The following is an 18,282-nucleotide window of genomic DNA, read 5'->3' as shown; positions in this document are numbered from 1 at the left end:
TTCCAAAATTTTGGTTTATAACTTGTAAAAGTTAAAAAGGCTCTCGGCTCTCGCTTACTGTCTGGAACATAAAACATTCAATGTAAATCATTTTTATTTTTTTATGAACGTGACTTCGTATGATTTAGCAGCATCCTGTTCTCCTAATTGGTGTATACATTCGATTTTATACCCCAAATGTCTTTCCATTATGCCTATGCCTTCGACGAGTTCGACTTGCCTGTCACACGCCATGTTTTTGAAAATAAATGTTTTAAAGTGTAACAAACTTCATTTATTTTTGTAAAAATTGACAAATTCTCATTATCATTATGAACACAAAGGTAGGTATGTATATAATTGTGCAAATTGCACTAATACGTTTCAACGATGCTATGTAGTTTGCTCTGTGAAAGAAATGCGCCTTTATGGGATGAAATTTAAACTAATGGATCGGTTACAGTATCAGTAAGAGGGTCGGTGATATCTGATAATGAATGGATTTCTGGTTCGAATTGGACTTTGGTAACAGTATTGGTAAGAGGGTCCCTGACAGTGACATCTGACAAGGAATGAATTCCTTGTTCGAATAGGACTTCGGTAACACTATCGCTGAGAGGATCCGTGATATCTGACAACGAATGACTTTCTGGTTCGAATTGGACTTCAGATTCTAACTCATTAGTAATCATCACACATTCTGGCTCAAAATGTTTATTCCTGACAACATCTTCAGCTGTGCAAGTAGCGTTTGCGTTTACTTCTGGAAACAAAATCAAAAATACTCAATGAGGAAAAACGAAATCATATTTTCAATTTCAGGTTATAATTCTGCAGTAGATAATCCATCGCAGATTCGCAGAAAAATACTAGTGTTGTACACTACACATAAATGGTAAAACCTAAACCGTTTTTAAATTGGCAAGTAAATACAACGAATGATTACAAAATGAATAAATATACATAGGACATAGATCTATGTCCTATATTGTATTTATAGAGCTTCTCAGAAGCCTAATCTAATCTTGAATAATTACATTTACTTCATTGAATTATTAAATGAATTCAACGAAATAATTTAGGACATGCATTCATGGATACTTATATGTACCTAGTACTTCTCGAAAGCTTTTATTATCACAAATAGGTAATTATTTCATTGAATTAGGTATAAAGTGAATTCAATGAAACAATTACAAACACTGGTTCACTACTAGTCTGAAACTTAGAATAAAGTTGCAGCACAAAGCATCCATGCCATGAGTTAATTTAATCATAAAGTGATTTAGAATGATATGAAGTTACAATACGTACCATTTATTAGTAAACAAGTCAAATTCTTTGATGGAACCGCATTTTTACGTAATCTATTGAAAAGAAATTAGTATCAAAGGATGGAAATGAATACCAAAATACTGATCTAGAGTGAATTACCCTTTTGATTTCAGTTCTGGATTAATGTAATCATTTCTTTCAAAATGATCTTCGCATATTCTCACACAAGGTATTTTTGTTTTTATTCCTTTGTCATCTGTAAATGTGGACCGGAGATGTTCGTTATTCAAGTAATCCAGCCATTTCTGACATCTAAAACGAAACGATTGATATCTTATAGATGAAACTTGCTTTTACCTTTTATATATATAGGAATTTTCAAATACCCAGTTTTATAATAATGCATTAAGAGTAGTTTTCTTTTTCAAGATATACTTACTGGATTTTATTTGATGGAAAGCGATGGAACACTTTTTTATCTTTTTGGTTTTTATAATTCATACATGAACTGATGATACATTTCGATCCTGAACGACCATATTTTAAGTAATCCATCGTATACATTGTTAAAAAAAAACTTCACGAGTACGTCATTAAATAGATAAATAAAAATAACCCCAATTCGGTGTAAAACTGAAATTTAAGTGAAATCAAAATCTGTAAAAATTTATAATCATGAACAAGGTTCAGGAATAAATGATAACAGCAAAAAAATGATAAGATGCATCACAATACCGCGAAATTCAAACCAACCAATCAGAATGCTCTGATAAGATTTAGTTTCAATTTCAATCCAGGCTGTTGAGCGGATTGAACATGATTTTTCTATTGCTGCAGCTTCTGCAGCTATTGAAAAAAATATTCTTGTATTGTTGTATATACTCGTGAAATTAACTCTTTCGCTGCCGACAGCAAAATAAATATTAAAACATTCCCTCAGCCCAACCACTTTTTTTTACGTTTTTAGCCAGGTAAGTTGGGGGTACACAAACATGTTACAATAGGTCAAACACTCAAAACAATACTCCACCCCCCTTTTTAACCCCCGTCACAGCATATGTGTCATCAGTCTTCAAGCACCCACAAGGCCACAAATGTGTCACATAAGTCGTGACGTTGGGCTATGAATGAATAGTTGAATACTCACTTGAATAATGCTGAAAAATACGTTGTAAATTTATATTTTTTCATTCAAAAAATCTAAACATGGAAATTTTTTCAAAAAAATTACATAAAAGTTTTGAAAAGTTGAAATTTTTCGGTAAAAATTACAAAAATGTTTTAAAAAGTTCAATTCTGTTGATGAAAATTACAAAAATGTCCTGAAAATAAAACAAAACACAAATAAAAATTACAAAATCACAAAAACATGCAATAAATTTTACATTTTTTGGTAAAAATCATGAAAAATCCCTTAAAAATAAAACAAAACGCAATTGCAAATTGCAAAACTACGAAAACATGCAATAAAATTGAAATTTTTTGGTAAAAATCACGAAAAACGACCTAAAAATAAAAGGAAACACGAATACAAATTTTAAAATTATAAAAACATGCAAAAAGTTTCAAATTTTTTGATAATAATTACGAAAAACGACCTAAAAATAAAATAAAACTTGAATAAAAATTTCAAAATTAAAAAAATATTCAAAAAATTTGAAATTTTTTGATAAAAATTATGAAAAACGACCCAAAAATAAAATAAAACTTGAATAAAAATTTCAAAGTCATAAAAACGTATTCAAAAAATTTGAAATTTTTTAATAAAAATAACGAAAAACGACCTTAAAATAAAAGAAAACTTGAATAAAAATTTCAAAATTATAAAAATATCCAAAAAAAATCACGAGAACCAGTCTACAGTCGTAAAACGAAAATAGGAACAATCATCGCAGAATTTCCTACAGGTTTTGGTACAATTCCTCTTCGTGAAATTTTCTGAAGCAATGTTTGTTGGTGTCCAAACAAAATCCAAGTAGTTTTCCATCCTGTTTGCATCCAGAACAACAAAACCACGTCGCAGATCGAGTTGATTCAAGGGAGCAATACCTACATCGAATACGTTTGCTCAGTTTTACTGGCATATGATCAGTTGAAAGGACAGGAGGAACGGGGGGTGGCGCAGACGTAATTGAACCTAAGCAACTTTCAATGACAGAATCGCGAAATTCTAAATAAGACAGCTTATTTTTTTTTTGGCTTATCAAAGTTGAAAAGATAAAGGGCGTTCCAAAGAGACAGGTCCATAAGATGGAAAAAGACCTTGAGCTGCCACTTCATGGTCTTCCGAGGACTACTATAATAAGACGTAAGTTGGTCCGCCTTACCAACCCCACCCATGAATCGATTGTACTCGGCTACAACTTTCGGCTTGAGATTGGTTTTTCCAAACTTGGCTGGAACCTCTGTAAATTTGCCGTCATGGCGACTCGAAATCATGAATATTTCTTTTTTATCGATCCACTTTTGGATCAGGAGATGACGTTTTCTCGCGAAAATTGACTCACCCCTATGGAGTTTCTGGTAGTCCTTTTGTTTTCTTTTTCTTCGTTGCATCTTTTCCTTTTTGGTCTCTTTGTCATTTTTTTTGGGGGGTTGAGTTTTCAAAAAATCTGGAATGCCCTTTCGATTGGACCTAAGTGTGCCGACCAGCTGGGTACCATGCTTGAACAAATCATCCGCCAGTGTAATTGATGTGTAGTAATTATCTAAATAAACAGCATGGCCTTTTTTTTCGTACCCCTTCAACAGCTTCATTACAATTCCATATGCGTGTCCTTTCTCCTTTTGAGAGTCTTCATCTACAGTACCCTTGCCTGTATATAAAACGATGTTGAGCACATAACCATTCGATGCACACAGTTCATACAGCTTTATTCCGAATCGGCTGCGTTTTAGTGGTATATATTGCTTGTATGAAAGCCTGCCTTTGAATCCGAGTAATACTTCATCAATTGATAACTGCTTGGCTGGGGAATAAAACTGATTGAATTTTTCATTCATATACTGTAGAACATACGAAATTTTCTCTTTTTTTTCTACACGTTCTGAAACGTCATAGAATCGCAAGGCTCTCAGAATTGTCTCGAAACGATTTTTGGACATAACGTTTCCAAATAATGGATGCTCGTAAAGTTTACTTTTGATTCGCCAGTAGTGCTTCGTTGATGGCATACATACGTTTCCCATTAGCATAGTCAGACCAAGAAATTTCAATAAGTCGTCTCTTGAAATGGTTTGAAGTTTCTCAATGGCGATCTTCTATTCAGGGGTTTGAAACGTGTCAGCAGTCGGACTTCTTCATTAGAGAATCCAATAATTTTGTCTAAAAAAACATTGTCAAAAAATAGGCGAAAGAATTCAACAGGAGTGGTCGGCTGTGTTGATAAATTGTCCAGAAGTACTTTTTCTTCTCCTCTAAATTTCAGCAGGGTGGGTTTCAGGATTAGAGTATGCCAATCATCCAAATTTATCGGAGGGTCTGAGTTGTTTTTTCCAGTAGCGTTAGGGTCATTTCCAGCAGTGTTCGAATTATCATTAGAGGCAGAAGTTCCAGCTACACTCGAATCATTTTGAGCTACGAAAAAAATTTGGAGTAAATTTCATTTCAAAAAAAAAAAAAAATGAAATGAAAAAAAAATGTTTTTGGTTACCATTCGTGATTGGAATATTTGAAACATTTGCTTGAGAATTGCTTCGATCACCATCCTCTAAATCATCGTCAGTTTCACTTTCACTAGAAGATTCGGAAATTTCGAATGGCACTGTCCAATTTTCATCATCAATATCATCGCCACTCGATACTAAAATGATACCAAAAATGAATGAATTATGAAAAATTGAAATTTGAACGTGTAGGTATTTGAAAATAGCTACATACCGTCACTATCATTAAATTCTTCATCTTCGATCTCATCATCTCCTGATGATAGAAAGCCATCGTCGAGTAATTGTTGAATTTCTTTATCGTATAACGCACCTTTCTTGGCTTTTTTTGACATTTTTCAGAATTTAATTCACATAATTATTTCGTAAAAGGTCTAAAACCATGTTGTTTTATTTACACCTGTTGATTTTTATCACTTGAAACGAATTGAAACTTGAAACAGTGTAACTACAACGCATTGGAGCGAAAATTCTGTATCGTTTCTAAACCGTTCGAACAGAACGCCTCTGATAAAACCAACATAAATGGCCAAGTAGTGACGCTGGTCTGATTACTAACCCCGAGTGCGTCACATGTCACATATGCTGTGTTGTCGGGAACGAAAGGGTTAAAACAAATGATCGACCTTTGCATCAATATCAAAACCTTTGTATTACTAAAACGTCGTGAAACATTCACATCACAAATAAAGAAATAACATTAAATAGTAAAAATAATTCGGTAAATTGAAAACACCAGATGCTTTTATCACAGTATTTTACCCCTGCATAAAAATGCTGCAACCTGAATAACAAAAACGTATTTGGAATTGTCGTATTCGAGATTAAAACTTAAAAGGAAGTAGGTAAAATGTAATTCAAAACAACCGCTGTTTTTATACTTTAATTGTACAAGAAGGTAGGTCCTAGGTACTATTTTTTTTTCAATTTTCAGAAATTTTGTCAAAAAAAGAGCGAAAATTCATCGAATAGTACAAAAAACATATTTGATTCTGATTCAAGCATTTTAAACCATAAGAAAGTTGCAGCATCTTTGAGCAGGTGTCATACTACAATAACTAAAACACCGTATAAAAATCTTACAAAACAACCTTCAAATTATTAATATTAAAAACACGATCGAAATCAAGTCTATAAAAAAATTTCATTTCTATAATGTTCATTATTCTTTCCAAAATCAACTATCTTTGTCTTTCACTTCGGAAAAATCAGTAATAATGATAAATATGTACTTATACTTTTGAATGCAAACAATTATGGCGTGTTTTTTGTTGAGTGATGTTTTAACAGTCATGAATTAAGAAAAAAAAAGAAAAAAAGAAAACATTCAAACGCACGAATGACTGATTAAGTAATTATAAAAAGAATAATATCACATGTTAAATGCTATAACAATCAATAATGGTAAATAATGAAAAAAATGAGCCTATCGTTAACATAAATTAAAGTAAAATGAATCACAGATATTTCGTTTAAAATTGATAAAATATACCACGTGCCTGACGTGCCACAGATTTTGTGGAAACTTGTGAAAAATCTAGCTGGCAACTTGTTGGTTCACAATTTGATAGAAATACGAGTTTTCATTTTTTAGTAATTCTTCGGGCGATTCGAATTCCAGAACTTCGCCATGACTCATCACCAAAACCCTGTAATAGAAATTCAATGAGAGTTAAGTTCGATGATAATTATATTTTTCTAAAATATCAATTTGCAGAGTGGCCTGAATTTAAAATTAGTGAACCTTTGAAAAAATGTTTTCCTTCCTTTCAACTAAATTATTATCACCCTTCGCAAAAAAAATTTTCAACGCCCCCCCCCCCCCCCCCCTGTACGGATACTACGTAGGTTACATTTTTTGTTTTTTACGAAATATTCTACGTTTAAAATATTATAGAACTTTAGAATATTAAAATAGATTTTTTTGAGAGACATTATTTTGTAATAAAATTTTGGAAACCATTTTTAATTGAAAACATTGAAAACTAAAACAAGTTTTCATTACTGGTAGAAAAATCGAACTCTGGATACATTTTTAATTTCAAATTAGAATTGAACGTTATTGTTCTATTTTTTTTTTTTTTTTTTTTTTTTTTTAGGGAAATGGGAACATTTTGAGAAGTTTTCCAAAGCTTGTTTTCGATAAAAATGACCAGTTAAAAAATGAAAAATATTTCAACTTTTAAACGAAAATTTTTTCAATTGACGTTCTTAAATTTTAGGAGCTAAAAATCGTTTTTGGATTTTTATCGAACTTTTGAAAATGTTGAGTATCACGAAAATCTGTTTTTACTGTCATTTTTCAACTTTCCCAAGTTTTTGAACCAGTTTCAGGGTATTCTAGATCTAGCCAAATAAATGAAATTGATTGATTAGTTTTCCAAATTTCTCTGGAAGAGACTTTGATGCTGTGTGAGTTTATTTTGATATTTTAATCAGAAGGATAATAAAATGGCCACTCCAATCGTTTAGTTTTATAAATGACAATATTTACCTGTCACATTCCATCACAGATTGAATTCGATGAGCAATGATGAAAACTGTACTACTTTGAAATAAATTACGAATAGCTTTTTGAATTTTTTTATCAGTTTCTTGATCCACATTCGCTGTAGCTTCATCGATACAAACCACCTTGATAAAACATTCAATGGTAATTTTTATGTAAGCTTACAAAAAAAAATTCATTAAGAAAAAAAGTGAAAATGATAACGAGCTCGTACTTTGGTATTTCGAAGAGCAGCTCTGACCAAACACAGAAGTTGTCTTTCTCCGACAGAAATATTAATACCGCCACTTTTCAGGCGAGCGTTTAAACCGCCTAATTTTTGAACTAAATCAAAAAGATCGCATTTATGCAGAGCGTCCCAAATTTGAATTTCTTCTCGTTCATTCAGAGGATCAATGTTCTCCCGTAGGGTACCAGAAAAAATGAACGGATCTTGCGGAATGATTGTAATTTTAGATCTGTCAAATTATATTCCATAATTAATCGGATGAAAAGGAACATTGATGGAGAAGGGTGAAGAGGAGGAATACGTACCTGAGCTTATGTAAAGGAACATTGGATATATTGATGGTATCGATACAAATTACACCGCTGGTTACGTCGGTTAATCTGAATAAAGTTACGAATAAGGAACTTTTACCGGCTCCTGTACGTCCAACGATGCCGATTTTCTCACCACCGTGTGTTTCGAAATTTACATTTTTCAACGCGAATGGAATATCTTCTCTGAAATTACAAAACAATACGTATTTTCTCCATCGAATGATTTTATTTTCAGCGAATTAATAAATCTCATACCTGTATCTAAGGCACACGTTGATGAACGAAACGACTCCTTGGCATGGCCATGCAAATGGTAAATCGATGTCTACTTTACAGTTTCTCAATTCTGATTTTGGTTTGTAGATATATTCGTCTATTCTTTCTACAGCAACCATTTGTTGTTCTGTTTCAGTGAAAATATTTACGATTCCTCCTAAGCTTACGGTTAAAGTCAGGGCGTACGATAACGCTAAACCAACGTATCCTGCGCGTGGAAGAAGACATTAGCGAGTTGTAAGTTTATTGAATTATTTGATTTTCAGAATCAATATCTCACCAGAATGAGCAACATCGATATGACGTTGGACCACAGCAATAATACAGACACCTCCGATCACAATGACACCGATGGTTTGTAATCTGACGTTGAGCCAGACAGAAGCTGCGAGGCTGGAAAAGGTGCACTTTTGCATCGTATCTACTTTATCTTCATTTTCACGGACAAATCTGCGGGTTAAATGACATTCGTTGAAATTCAGATTACAAAAATCTCTCCTCGAAACATTATTTAAATCAGCAACCAATAAATTAAAATAGAAGGCCGAAGATTCTAATTGAATTTAAAGAATAATGAGCTCACCTGCGTGATTCTTTGAAAGCACGAATTGTCATAATTCCGTTTATCGTTTCGCTAACATGGCTGTAGAGAGGAGACAGCGTTAAACTACCCAATCGTTTCAATTCTCTGGAAGTTAACCGATAACGACTCTGGATTCTTTGGTAAATTGGCAATAACGGAGCTAATATCAGGCATAGCCACGGTATTCCGTACACCGTCATCAATACGATACCTATAAAATTAAGTTTTAAGAAAAATAAAATAGGTACCTACCTACTTGAAGTGAAAGGTATAGTACAACACATTCGATAGCTTACCAATGAGCGAGGAGAATTGAGCTAATAGAATATTGATCACGAATGGTAAACTATCATCGACTGTATTCGTATCGGAAGAAAACCTGTTCAGAATTCTTCCTAGAGGTGAAACATCGAAGAACTCCACATGAGCCTGAAATTAATTAATCTTTAGGTTAATACAAAGATATTCGAGAGGTCGTGCTGAGTTGCTGCACCGAATGTATTGGTTGAGGATTCCTTCCGTCCCCCCCCCCCCGGGAGTGACATGGAGCTGGATCTGAACGTTGAGTAAAAACTCCAGAATAGATTATTTTTTTCAGATGGGTGAAATTCAAAATTCAAGTTTCAAATGAAAAAAAAATGCAAAAAAGATTTCAGAGTGTCTATTTTTTTTTTGGGGGGGGGGGGGGGGTTTCAATGAATTTTCTGGAATTTCCATTTTGTTTGCTCTTCAAATTTTGACGAAGTTTCTTCAGTTTTTATATCACTATCGACGCTTCAATCATTTCATCCACTATGAACTATGGTACTTCAGCATGAACAGTCGATTTAGAATTTCGGATTAAAATTATACTTTTTAACTACGAATTTTCACGATTTTAGTTTTGCTCTAAATTACGGTCATTTTTTTGCCTTAATTTTGACAGATTTTTTTTATATTGTAGTAGTTTTTTTTTCTGGTCTCGTGCTTTAAAAAACTAGTGATTTTTTTGTTAACATTTTTGTGGAATTGTGATTTTTCTAAATTTTGATTACCTATTTTTTTTTAGGGAGGGAGGAGAGCTTCTACAAGATTTGATGAGTTTGTTTTTTTCATTTTAATCTTTTGTGGTGGATTTTTTTCTTCAGAATCTTGATATCTTTCATTTTGAATTTTAAGGATTCGTTTTTCTGAATAAATTTTTGTTCTTGATTTCGGCGAAATCTTTTTTTCGAATTTTCGTGATTTTCATGAAATTTTCTCTTAATTTTGCGCCACATTTTAGTAATTTTTTTCTGCTTAAATTTTTATAGAATTCTCTTTTTTACAGTTTTTTTTGAGTTTTTGATTTTTTTTTCTTTTTTTTTAGATTTCAAGACTTGATGTTTTCATTTCGTATTTTCTACTTTTTTCGGAGATAAATTTTTGTAGAATTATCCTTTTTACAGTTTTTTTTGGATTTCAAGACTTGATGCTTTCATTTCGTATTTTCTACTTTTTTTGGAGATCGTCGTACTTTTTTTTAAAATTTTAAATTTTAGCAGAATTTCTTTTTTATTCTTCTTTTTGAAACGTGTGTCAATTTTTGGCTGGTTTTGTAAGTCTTTTTCTGCAAGATTGAAGATATTTTTTCTCCTTTTTGAAACCAGGGTACATTTTTTCGTATTCGAATTTTCAAAAATGATTTTTACAAATCACTATATTCTCAAATTTGAATTACAAGGTCCCCTCCCCCGTTCCTTACCTTTGATTTTAGAGTTTTCTGTTCAAAAATGATTTTTCTTATTTACGGAATTTTTTAAAAATTATTGTTTATTCTTTCTCAACACTCGAATAATTTTTTTCATCAATTGCTCGCTCGTGTCAAAATTTCTGTAATTTTAAAATATTGCTATTTTTTTTGTTTAATTTTTTGAAATGATTTCGGATAAGATTGAATTTAGTTTCTCTCTATTTCGATGCACGACTCCCCCTCCCCCTCTTCTTTCAACTTTGCAATTTTTTTCATTAGTTGAGCACGTTTTTTTTCAATTATGTTTCAAAAATCCAATATTTTTTTCAAGCTGTTTTGTTGCATCTTTATCTAGTTTACTTTCGAAGTATTGATAAATTATCTATTTTGAGCTTTTACCAATTTTTGAAAAAAATTGTTTTTATTTGAATTTTGATTATTTTTTTCTGGTTACTTTTTCTACCTTTTTTGGTAACTAAAGTTACTTTTTTTGAGAAAAATTTGAGTACAATTCCTGTTCACATCGAAAATCTCTGAAAAAATTGAAGTTATACCACCATACCACCAATTTTGAAAAATGTTTAGATCAGAAAAATTGAGTCCTTTCATTAAAATTTATGTTATTCTACTATTCGAATTACAAATTTTCCAAAGCTTTTGTCTTCGCTCCGCTCGGGCGATCCAAGATGCTATTTTCGAGAATTTTAAGAATTCAAAAATTAAATAGGAAAGTTCCAGAAATACTCGGAATACCCAAACCATTTGAAAAGTGCGAATTTCCCATTTTTTTCTGAACAGAACCACTAACTTTTCAACATTTTTGATGCTATTGTGCTCCGGTATTTTCACCTTCGTTTTGATAAAATAATCATTCATTATGAAGGGGTTTCAAAAAATTGCCTAAAACGTCGATTTTTCATTTTTTTAAATCTGGTTTTGCTCCCCCCCTCCCCTCATCTGAAATAATAATATAACCTCCTTCTGTGATTTCATCCTGTAAACGTCACTGATGTTCAGCATGTTTTAATATTATGTAATTTTGATTTTTTTGAAATAAATGGCATGTTGAATCTCCCTCCCACCCCAAATAACACGACTTCGATCCATAAATTTTCGAGAAAAAAAATTTTTTGTGGGGGGGGATGGTAGCAAAGATCATCTATACGTAAATATGAGGAGGGGTACGAGATTTCATGTTTGAAAGCAAGAAAAAAGCACGAAAAAAAGCAAGAAATTTGCTTTTATGGGTTCAATAGTCACTCTGATTATTTTTTTCAGATGGATGAAATTCAAAATGCAAGTTTCAAATGAAAAAAAAAACGCAAACGAAATTTTAAAAACGAGTAAGTAAACAAAATACCTAATGGGAAATCTTTTCTACTTTTGTTGAAATAAAAAATTATTCGAAAAAAATAAGTCGAATTCCCAACCTGTTTCGGGAAAAATGGCTCAATTCTAAAAGATAGCATTCGAGATTTTTTTGGAGGGGGGGAGGGTGAATTTCCAATAAAAAAAATTGGAAAGTTCAAATAACGATCCTAATTGAATGTCTTTTATGTATGTAGATTGACTCTCATTTACTTCCTTTTCAAGAACACGTATACATTTCAGACCTCGCTGCAGCTATTGATGTTGCCTATCTAGTACTTTTTCAGGCGCATCATTTATACAACGAAAAATATTATAGTTCGTATTTCAATAAGAAAATCTATCGGAACTGTTTTTCTCTAAAAATAATCATCAACTCTCTCTCTTGACGATGACTGGAAAATTAAGGGTGATTTGGGCTAGAGAAAATTCCTTTCTGTCTGGATTTTTTTTTTAAATCGAGTTCTACAATACACACGTTTTTGAAATTAATATCAATACCGAAGGTTCCACGTATAAATTTTTTTTAGTTAAGTTAAAAAATAAAAAAATTTTGCTAGCAGAGCGTGGTTTCGATCCACGGACCTCTGGGTTATGGGCCCAGCACGCTTCCACTGCGCCACTCTGCTGTGCTTGCAAAGGAGCAGTTTTAAAGTACATTCAATTGTCAATTCGGGTGCTTTTGCAATCATCTCGGTTATTGCATCAGATTTTAACAACAGCGAATAGCTACGAAGTACGAATGGTTACGAGACTGGGCTTTGATGACGTAGTTTTGGTAGTTCGAATGACAAAATAATGATGAATGGAGAAGATACCCAAATTTTTTAAAATAATTATGGAGCAGGAAAATTAAGGAGGGGGTCAGGAGGGGGGGGGGGTTGAAAATTTCGAGGTTTTCGCGATTTTTTTTTTCTGTTTAGTTCTAACTTAATGAACCTATTCGTTTCTACGAGTTAAAAATATAGACAATTTTTGATTCTGAGATAGGTATGGAAAATGAAGAGATGTGACAGTAAATCAAATTTCAGCTATATACCCCAATTCGCTCAAAATTTTGATTTTCTTCCTAAGAAATTAACTCCAATTTAGATTTAATTTTCAGCAAAAACAGAAAAATTGTATTCAATATTGAAATTTAACCTAACCATCCTACTTGTGAATTCCCTTTCACCTCAAATAAAACGAAATACTCAACCAATACACTCCACATTTACATGAAAAAAATTCATACTTGAACTATCGACGACAGTAACGATTTATGAATTTGACTCGCTGCTTGAATCCCTCCATAAGCGAACAGAAAGGCTCTGATCATTACGATGATAGAATTAGCTACGCCTATAGCGATGTACACTGATAGAAAGTAATAAACGTCCGATGTTCGATCACGAACCATGTCTGAAATTCATTAAATACATCGAAAAATTATAGCACATATTCACAATAAAATTATTAGAAGGAGTAAAATTGAAAAAAAAATCCTCACTATATTCGAAATCGTATAAGAAATAAAAATCGGTGGAATTCGATCGAGTTTCTTTATTCGCCGAAACCCAAATTGTCAACCACCAGTCGACTGCACGTCTGGAAACCTGAAATTTGAAAAAATCATCGCACGTCAGCAAACCGAATATTAAAAAAATGATAGAAGGAGGAAAGAGAAGGGATATGAATTGGATAATTTGGTATTTTGGAAGAGCACGAACCTGCATAGCGAGCACTGATAGTATAATTAGCAACGCTAAAACATGCCCAACAGCTTTCCAATATGAGTAATACACTCTGAAAGATACAATTCCTTTTTCTCGTCCTTCGGCTTCGATTTCATCTCCGTTAGATTCACATTTGATGGCGTTTTCTTCGCAAAGAATACTTTCAGATGATTTATAAGATTTTGTAGATAAATCAGGATCGGATAAAACTTCGGTTGGAAGTCCTACAAAAAATGTAATAAGTAATTGTGAGTTGAGTGAACTTCAAAACACAACGTGTAGGTATTTTGATAATTCTAGAAAGAAAACAAGGCATGACTAACCTTGTTTAACGATTTCACCGTTATTTAACTTAACAACCCAATCGGCGGTGTTCAACAGCTGAGTAAAATGTGTCACTAGAATTCTCGTTTTACCTTGGAGTAATTTTTTAATGCATTCGTTATATATGTGAACTGCTACTTGAGTATCGACAGCAGACAACACGTCATCCATTATGTAAACCAATTTGTTCTGCGGTAAAGAATGATTCAATTATGTAAGTTTACTTTTCCACTCGAATTGAAAATTGAGATATCGAGCTGAATAATAACGAACTTGATAAACAGCACGCGCTAGAGCGATTCTAGCTTTTTGGCCACCGCTCAAAGTACATCCTCCTTCACCGACTACTTCTGAGTCACCGTTTGGCCAGCAGTTGAAATCTTCCAGTAGAGCGCAAGCTTCGACCACTTTTCTGGAAATTCGAGTTAATAATTTATACAGGGTTAGGAAGCTTCATTCGCGAATCAGGTATAATTAACGAGAAAAATAATGCGTAGGTACCTGTATTTAGTCAATTCGTAGGTGCTACCGAATATGATGTTATCTCGAACCGAGCATTGTTGAATCCATGGATTTTGTGAGACGTAGCCGATACCTTGAGAAAATATATTTTTTTTAAAATAATATTTTCGTAAAAGTCTGAGTAATTTTCGTGTTTCAATATGTTACCATCTTCGACACCATCCACCGAGACGAATCCTCGAATACCTTGAATTTCCGCCAATAAAGCTGCCAACAATGAAGATTTACCACTACCCACCGGTCCGATAATTCCAACTAACTGTCCCTGTAATCCAAAATAAAAGCATTTGTCAATGAAAAAAGCACGCTATGAGAAATATCAGTATTTTATGGTATTCGACGTACTTTTTCAATCGATAAATTGATATTGGATAAATGCATCGTGTCCAAGTTCCAACTGAACGTTCCATTATTCACTATCACAGATTTCGTGTCGTCTTTTTTGGGAGTATAATATGTCGAAACGTTTATTTCATCGTACTGCAGTCAAACGAAGAGAAATAGGTATATTTTTGGGCTGTAATACATCTTATTATATCGAACATTTTTCAATAATTTATTTTTAATTACTTGTAAATAGGAGCTGACTCGTTTTACCGAAACCCACGCTTCAATAACTCCATTTAATACCCACGGTATTGCGTTTACAGGAACGATCAGCATGTTGAGAAGAGATAAACTAGTAAATACCTGCGAAATTGAGTATTTTTCATTAGTTGGAAAATAACAATACAGGTAGTGGGACAAAAATCCTTCCAGGTGAAATAATTTTTTACTAAATGAAGATTCAGAGTAATTTTTTACATCGAAAGTTTTTTTTCATCGACTTCGTTTTCAACAAAGATCAAATCAATTTTGACATGGTACGTTGGAAAAATATTCCACCAGAAAAGAAATTCTACGATACTTGATTTTGTAATACTAACGATGGCGGCATTCAGCTCTCTGCCCATGTAAACGTGAACGGTGAACGTTAAAATTGCTATTATGACCGGCGTGGTAGCCCAAAAATACACGCACAAAGCATCTAGATATTTACGACTCTTCAAGTACTTCATTTCCTTGACACGAATACCCAAGACTTTCGAAACGAAATACTCTTCCCAGACGTGTAATTTTATCACTCTGATCCCTTTGATTAATTCGTTCATCATTTCCACTCGTTTGTCTTTTTCAGACATCATACGAACGCTTAAATTTCCTAAAAATAAAAAATAAAGTCGCACGAATCAATAAGCAACGCTCCAATTCAATATTATTAGTCGTACGTAAAAATTTAAATATTCAATTACCTATTTTTACCGCTATTACTTTATTGATTGGAATTAGAACGATGGAAAATGCGACACCAGCGATGGCAGCGATGCCTACTTGAGTGTAGAGCAGGTAAAGTGATACGATTAACTGGAAAAACAAAACAAAAAATTATTAATTTGCGAATTATCGCGTAAAAAATTAGTATTCTCAGAATATTCGTACGTTCGACTTGGAACATTTCTTTTTAAAATATTATTGTTCTCAATATTATTTTTCTTTCATACCTGCAAAGGAATACTCCACACAGAATGAAAACTTATGCAAGAATTCGATATTCTATTCATATCTGTATTAATATGGTTGACAATCTCGCCAACGCTGAAATAAATCATATAACGAATTACCAATGAGTCAAATCTCGTCTCGCGATAATGTTCGAGGACTACTTCAACTCACCTTATTTCTTTGAACACAGATGGGTTGAGTAACAGAATTTTTCGATATATTCTAGCGATCAAGGCGCTTTGTAATTTCAAACTAATCGTACCGATAAAAAAATCAAAATGTATCGAGCAAAATGAACCTACGAAAAAAAATTACGATTACCTACAATTTTCCTGTATGCATTCATAATTGTGACCGAACATTTTGCAACGTATTCAACTCACCTATCAAAGAAGCGAAAAAAATGCCAGCAGCGTAAAAATAACCATACGGTACAGGTATTCGTTCATCGTCGATAAACGTTAAAAGCTCGTGGAGTAATAAAGGACTGGCAAAGCTAGCCAAATCAGCAATCAGTCTGAGAATACCAACGCCGTAGAATTGTTTAGCGAAACACTTATGAAGACCTCTGAGCAGAGTAATACGAGATACGTCTTCTCCAGATAACGGAGTATCCATAGCTAACGTCAATTTATCGTTCAAAATAGAGCACGTTAATTCTTCCGGTAAATCGAAAACATCTTCCGGAGTATCTAATTGTTTGTCAGCGCCTTTATCGATGAGTCTATTAGACCATAAGAAAAATAACTTGGATATAGGACCACTTCCTTCCATAGCAGTTCCGATGTAATGCGGATCAAAATCTTCTCGAAAACGATAGTATTGACTAAGTACCGAAGAGAACATAACATCGTCCTGGAAGAAACAATCGAGTGATTACTACATACGTAAAATCGTTATCGTGGGATATTTCAGCGCGAACTAATGATATTATTAATATTTACTCGATCCATAGCGTCCAGTGTTTGTCTCCGGGAAGGAGTATCTTCCGAAGGTATCAACGTCAATCCGTACAAAATTTGAGTGAAAAGCGTAATAAACGAGAATAGAAGATAAACCCAAGCTTCCGAAGGAACATCTTCGACAAAATTAACGTACAATGATTTCGCTCTTATGACGCAGATGACGAAGAAAAACATGTAAAGCGATATCAGCACAACACGTCCTCGTAAACTGGACCCTAATCGATTCTTCAACGCTGCTACGTAGCTTAAATGAACAAACCACGTGAACGATTCCAATATCATGAAGAAATAATTCACAGCGCGTAACGATTTCGGATCTTGAGTGACCAGCACGATAATTCTGACGGCTGGCAGTAAAGCTAGTACTAGAACGATGATCATTCTTATCTTGATGATGGTTTTTTCTCTCGATGTTCTTATGAGCCAATTGTCGTATTTGCCAGCGTAATACGCCGATATAACAGCTATCAGAAATAACGCCGGGATTTGTAAACACAGTGTTTGAAAACACTGCGATAGGTCTGAATGAGTACCAGCCCAAACGGTGAAATTCTCCGTTCCGCAGAATTCTTCCCAGCTCCATTTCATTCTGGGTAGATGAGTCATTTTTCTGCAACGTATACGAAATAATTTTCATGGTAATGTACTCTTAGGCTACGTAATGTATGTTGAATTTACCAACTATCTACTTACAGAGATTATTACAGTCAGTGTTTGTGAAACGTCACGAAAATATGTGCATCTCAATACGTTTAACTTATAATACCATTGGAATTGGAAATCCGGTAGTTGAGCATTGCTCGTTTGTACGAAAATGGAGCATTCTTACAAAGTCAGAAACCGAACTTCATGCAGACAGTGACACCTGAAACTTTGGAGTACCAAATGGTGTTAACTTGAGAACAAAATCTCTTCTACTGTAATGTTGAAAGAACTAATTACTTACCTGCAGTAAATGTCACTTCTCGCTTCTGATATACAATTAAATATCTAGATGATAGCTGAATAATCTAAAATAGATTATTATTCAGTAATTCTGCGGGTGTTTTATGAGTTTTATCAGTTTATTTACATGAGAATGATGAATGAACGAGATCATACACGAATTCATTTCAACCCTGCCTGCCCGGCCCGAAACGCTACCTCGTTTTATTCTTTGAGAACATTAGCACTTCAAGCAACATTTTGCCGAACTACGGAATACAACAACCAGCGAACCAGCCACCAGGCTTACATCATTCAATAGGGTACGTTCTCCAAAATCCAAAACATAAACAAGCCAGCTGAAAATTAACCAATCCCGA

The 18,282-nt window shown here is 33.4% G+C and overlaps 3 protein-coding genes and 1 non-coding gene across 5 annotated transcripts; all 4 read right to left on the bottom strand.

Moving 5' to 3' along the window:
- Positions 1-251: 251 nt before the first annotated feature.
- Positions 252-2,037, bottom strand: LOC135849896 (uncharacterized). 2 transcript variants are annotated; one of them, XM_065370533.1, is made up of 4 exons: positions 1,694-2,037; positions 1,414-1,566; positions 1,294-1,346; positions 252-739 (listed from the first exon to the last, which is right to left on the bottom strand). In XM_065370533.1, the coding sequence occupies exons 1-4, from the start codon at positions 1,816-1,818 to the stop codon at positions 420-422; spliced, it is 651 nt and encodes a 216-aa protein (XP_065226605.1). In that variant the 5' UTR covers positions 1,819-2,037; the 3' UTR covers positions 252-419. The 2 variants fall into 2 exon arrangements, with proteins under 2 accessions (XP_065226605.1, XP_065226604.1); XM_065370532.1 differs by having other exon boundaries at positions 252-742; positions 1,694-1,959.
- Positions 2,038-4,115: 2,078 nt separating this feature from the next.
- LOC135849897 (uncharacterized) lies at positions 4,116-5,415 on the bottom strand. Its single transcript, XM_065370534.1, has 3 exons — positions 5,135-5,415; positions 4,908-5,057; positions 4,116-4,831 (listed from the first exon to the last, which is right to left on the bottom strand). The coding sequence occupies exons 1-3, from the start codon at positions 5,253-5,255 to the stop codon at positions 4,467-4,469; spliced, it is 636 nt and encodes a 211-aa protein (XP_065226606.1). The 5' UTR covers positions 5,256-5,415; the 3' UTR covers positions 4,116-4,466.
- Positions 5,416-5,553: 138 nt separating this feature from the next.
- LOC135849893 (ATP-binding cassette sub-family C member 10) lies at positions 5,554-18,083 on the bottom strand. The gene is made up of 25 exons (XM_065370529.1): positions 17,925-18,083; positions 17,672-17,849; positions 16,958-17,588; positions 16,397-16,868; positions 16,185-16,311; positions 16,013-16,106; positions 15,764-15,875; positions 15,398-15,672; positions 15,042-15,161; positions 14,817-14,951; positions 14,619-14,736; positions 14,451-14,544; positions 14,223-14,361; positions 13,949-14,138; positions 13,620-13,849; positions 13,400-13,505; positions 13,145-13,311; positions 9,128-9,260; positions 8,832-9,042; positions 8,529-8,698; positions 8,228-8,456; positions 7,964-8,155; positions 7,644-7,887; positions 7,415-7,554; positions 5,554-6,569 (listed from the first exon to the last, which is right to left on the bottom strand). Exons 3-25 carry the CDS (start codon positions 17,582-17,584, stop codon positions 6,458-6,460), a joined length of 4,437 nt encoding a protein of 1,478 aa, XP_065226601.1. The 5' UTR covers positions 17,585-17,588; positions 17,672-17,849; positions 17,925-18,083; the 3' UTR covers positions 5,554-6,457.
- Positions 12,468-12,539, bottom strand: TRNAM-CAU (transfer RNA methionine (anticodon CAU)). The gene has a single exon. It is a non-coding gene; the product is annotated as a tRNA-Met (tRNA).
- Positions 18,084-18,282: the final 199 nt, after the last annotated feature.

Source organism: Planococcus citri, chromosome 1 (assembly GCF_950023065.1).
Source record: "Planococcus citri chromosome 1, ihPlaCitr1.1, whole genome shotgun sequence".
Lineage (NCBI taxonomy): Eukaryota > Metazoa > Arthropoda > Insecta > Hemiptera > Pseudococcidae > Planococcus > Planococcus citri.
Note: the sequence above shows the minus strand (reverse complement) of the source record. Positions and strands in the feature narration are given on the sequence as shown.

What these genes read in the sequence shown, in the direction of transcription:
- LOC135849897 (XM_065370534.1), bottom strand. Translation starts at nt 5,255, where the DNA reads ATGTCAAAAAAAGCCAAGAAAGGTGCGTTATACGATAAAGAAATTCAA. An exon ending in AGAATTTAATGATAGTGACG is followed by an intron (nt 5,058 to 5,134) that starts GTATGTAGCTAT and finishes GTATCATTTTAG; the next exon opens with TATCGAGTGGCGATGATATT. An exon ending in AAATATTCCAATCACGAATG is followed by an intron (nt 4,832 to 4,907) that starts GTAACCAAAAAC and finishes TTTTTTTCGTAG; the next exon opens with CTCAAAATGATTCGAGTGTA.
- LOC135849896 (XM_065370532.1), bottom strand. Translation starts at nt 1,818, where the DNA reads ATGTATACGATGGATTACTTAAAATATGGTCGTTCAGGATCGAAATGT. An exon ending in TTTCCATCAAATAAAATCCA is followed by an intron (nt 1,567 to 1,693) that starts GTAAGTATATCT and finishes GTTTCGTTTTAG; the next exon opens with ATGTCAGAAATGGCTGGATT. An exon ending in CCAGAACTGAAATCAAAAGG is followed by an intron (nt 1,347 to 1,413) that starts GTAATTCACTCT and finishes TCTTTTCAATAG; the next exon opens with ATTACGTAAAAATGCGGTTC.
- LOC135849893 (XM_065370529.1), bottom strand. Translation starts at nt 17,584, where the DNA reads ATGACTCATCTACCCAGAATGAAATGGAGCTGGGAAGAATTCTGCGGA. An exon ending in CTGCTCTTCGAAATACCAAA is followed by an intron (nt 7,555 to 7,643) that starts GTACGAGCTCGT and finishes TGTTTTATCAAG; the next exon opens with GTGGTTTGTATCGATGAAGC. An exon ending in TCTGTGATGGAATGTGACAG is followed by an intron (nt 6,570 to 7,414) that starts GTAAATATTGTC and finishes TTTCTATTACAG; the next exon opens with GGTTTTGGTGATGAGTCATG.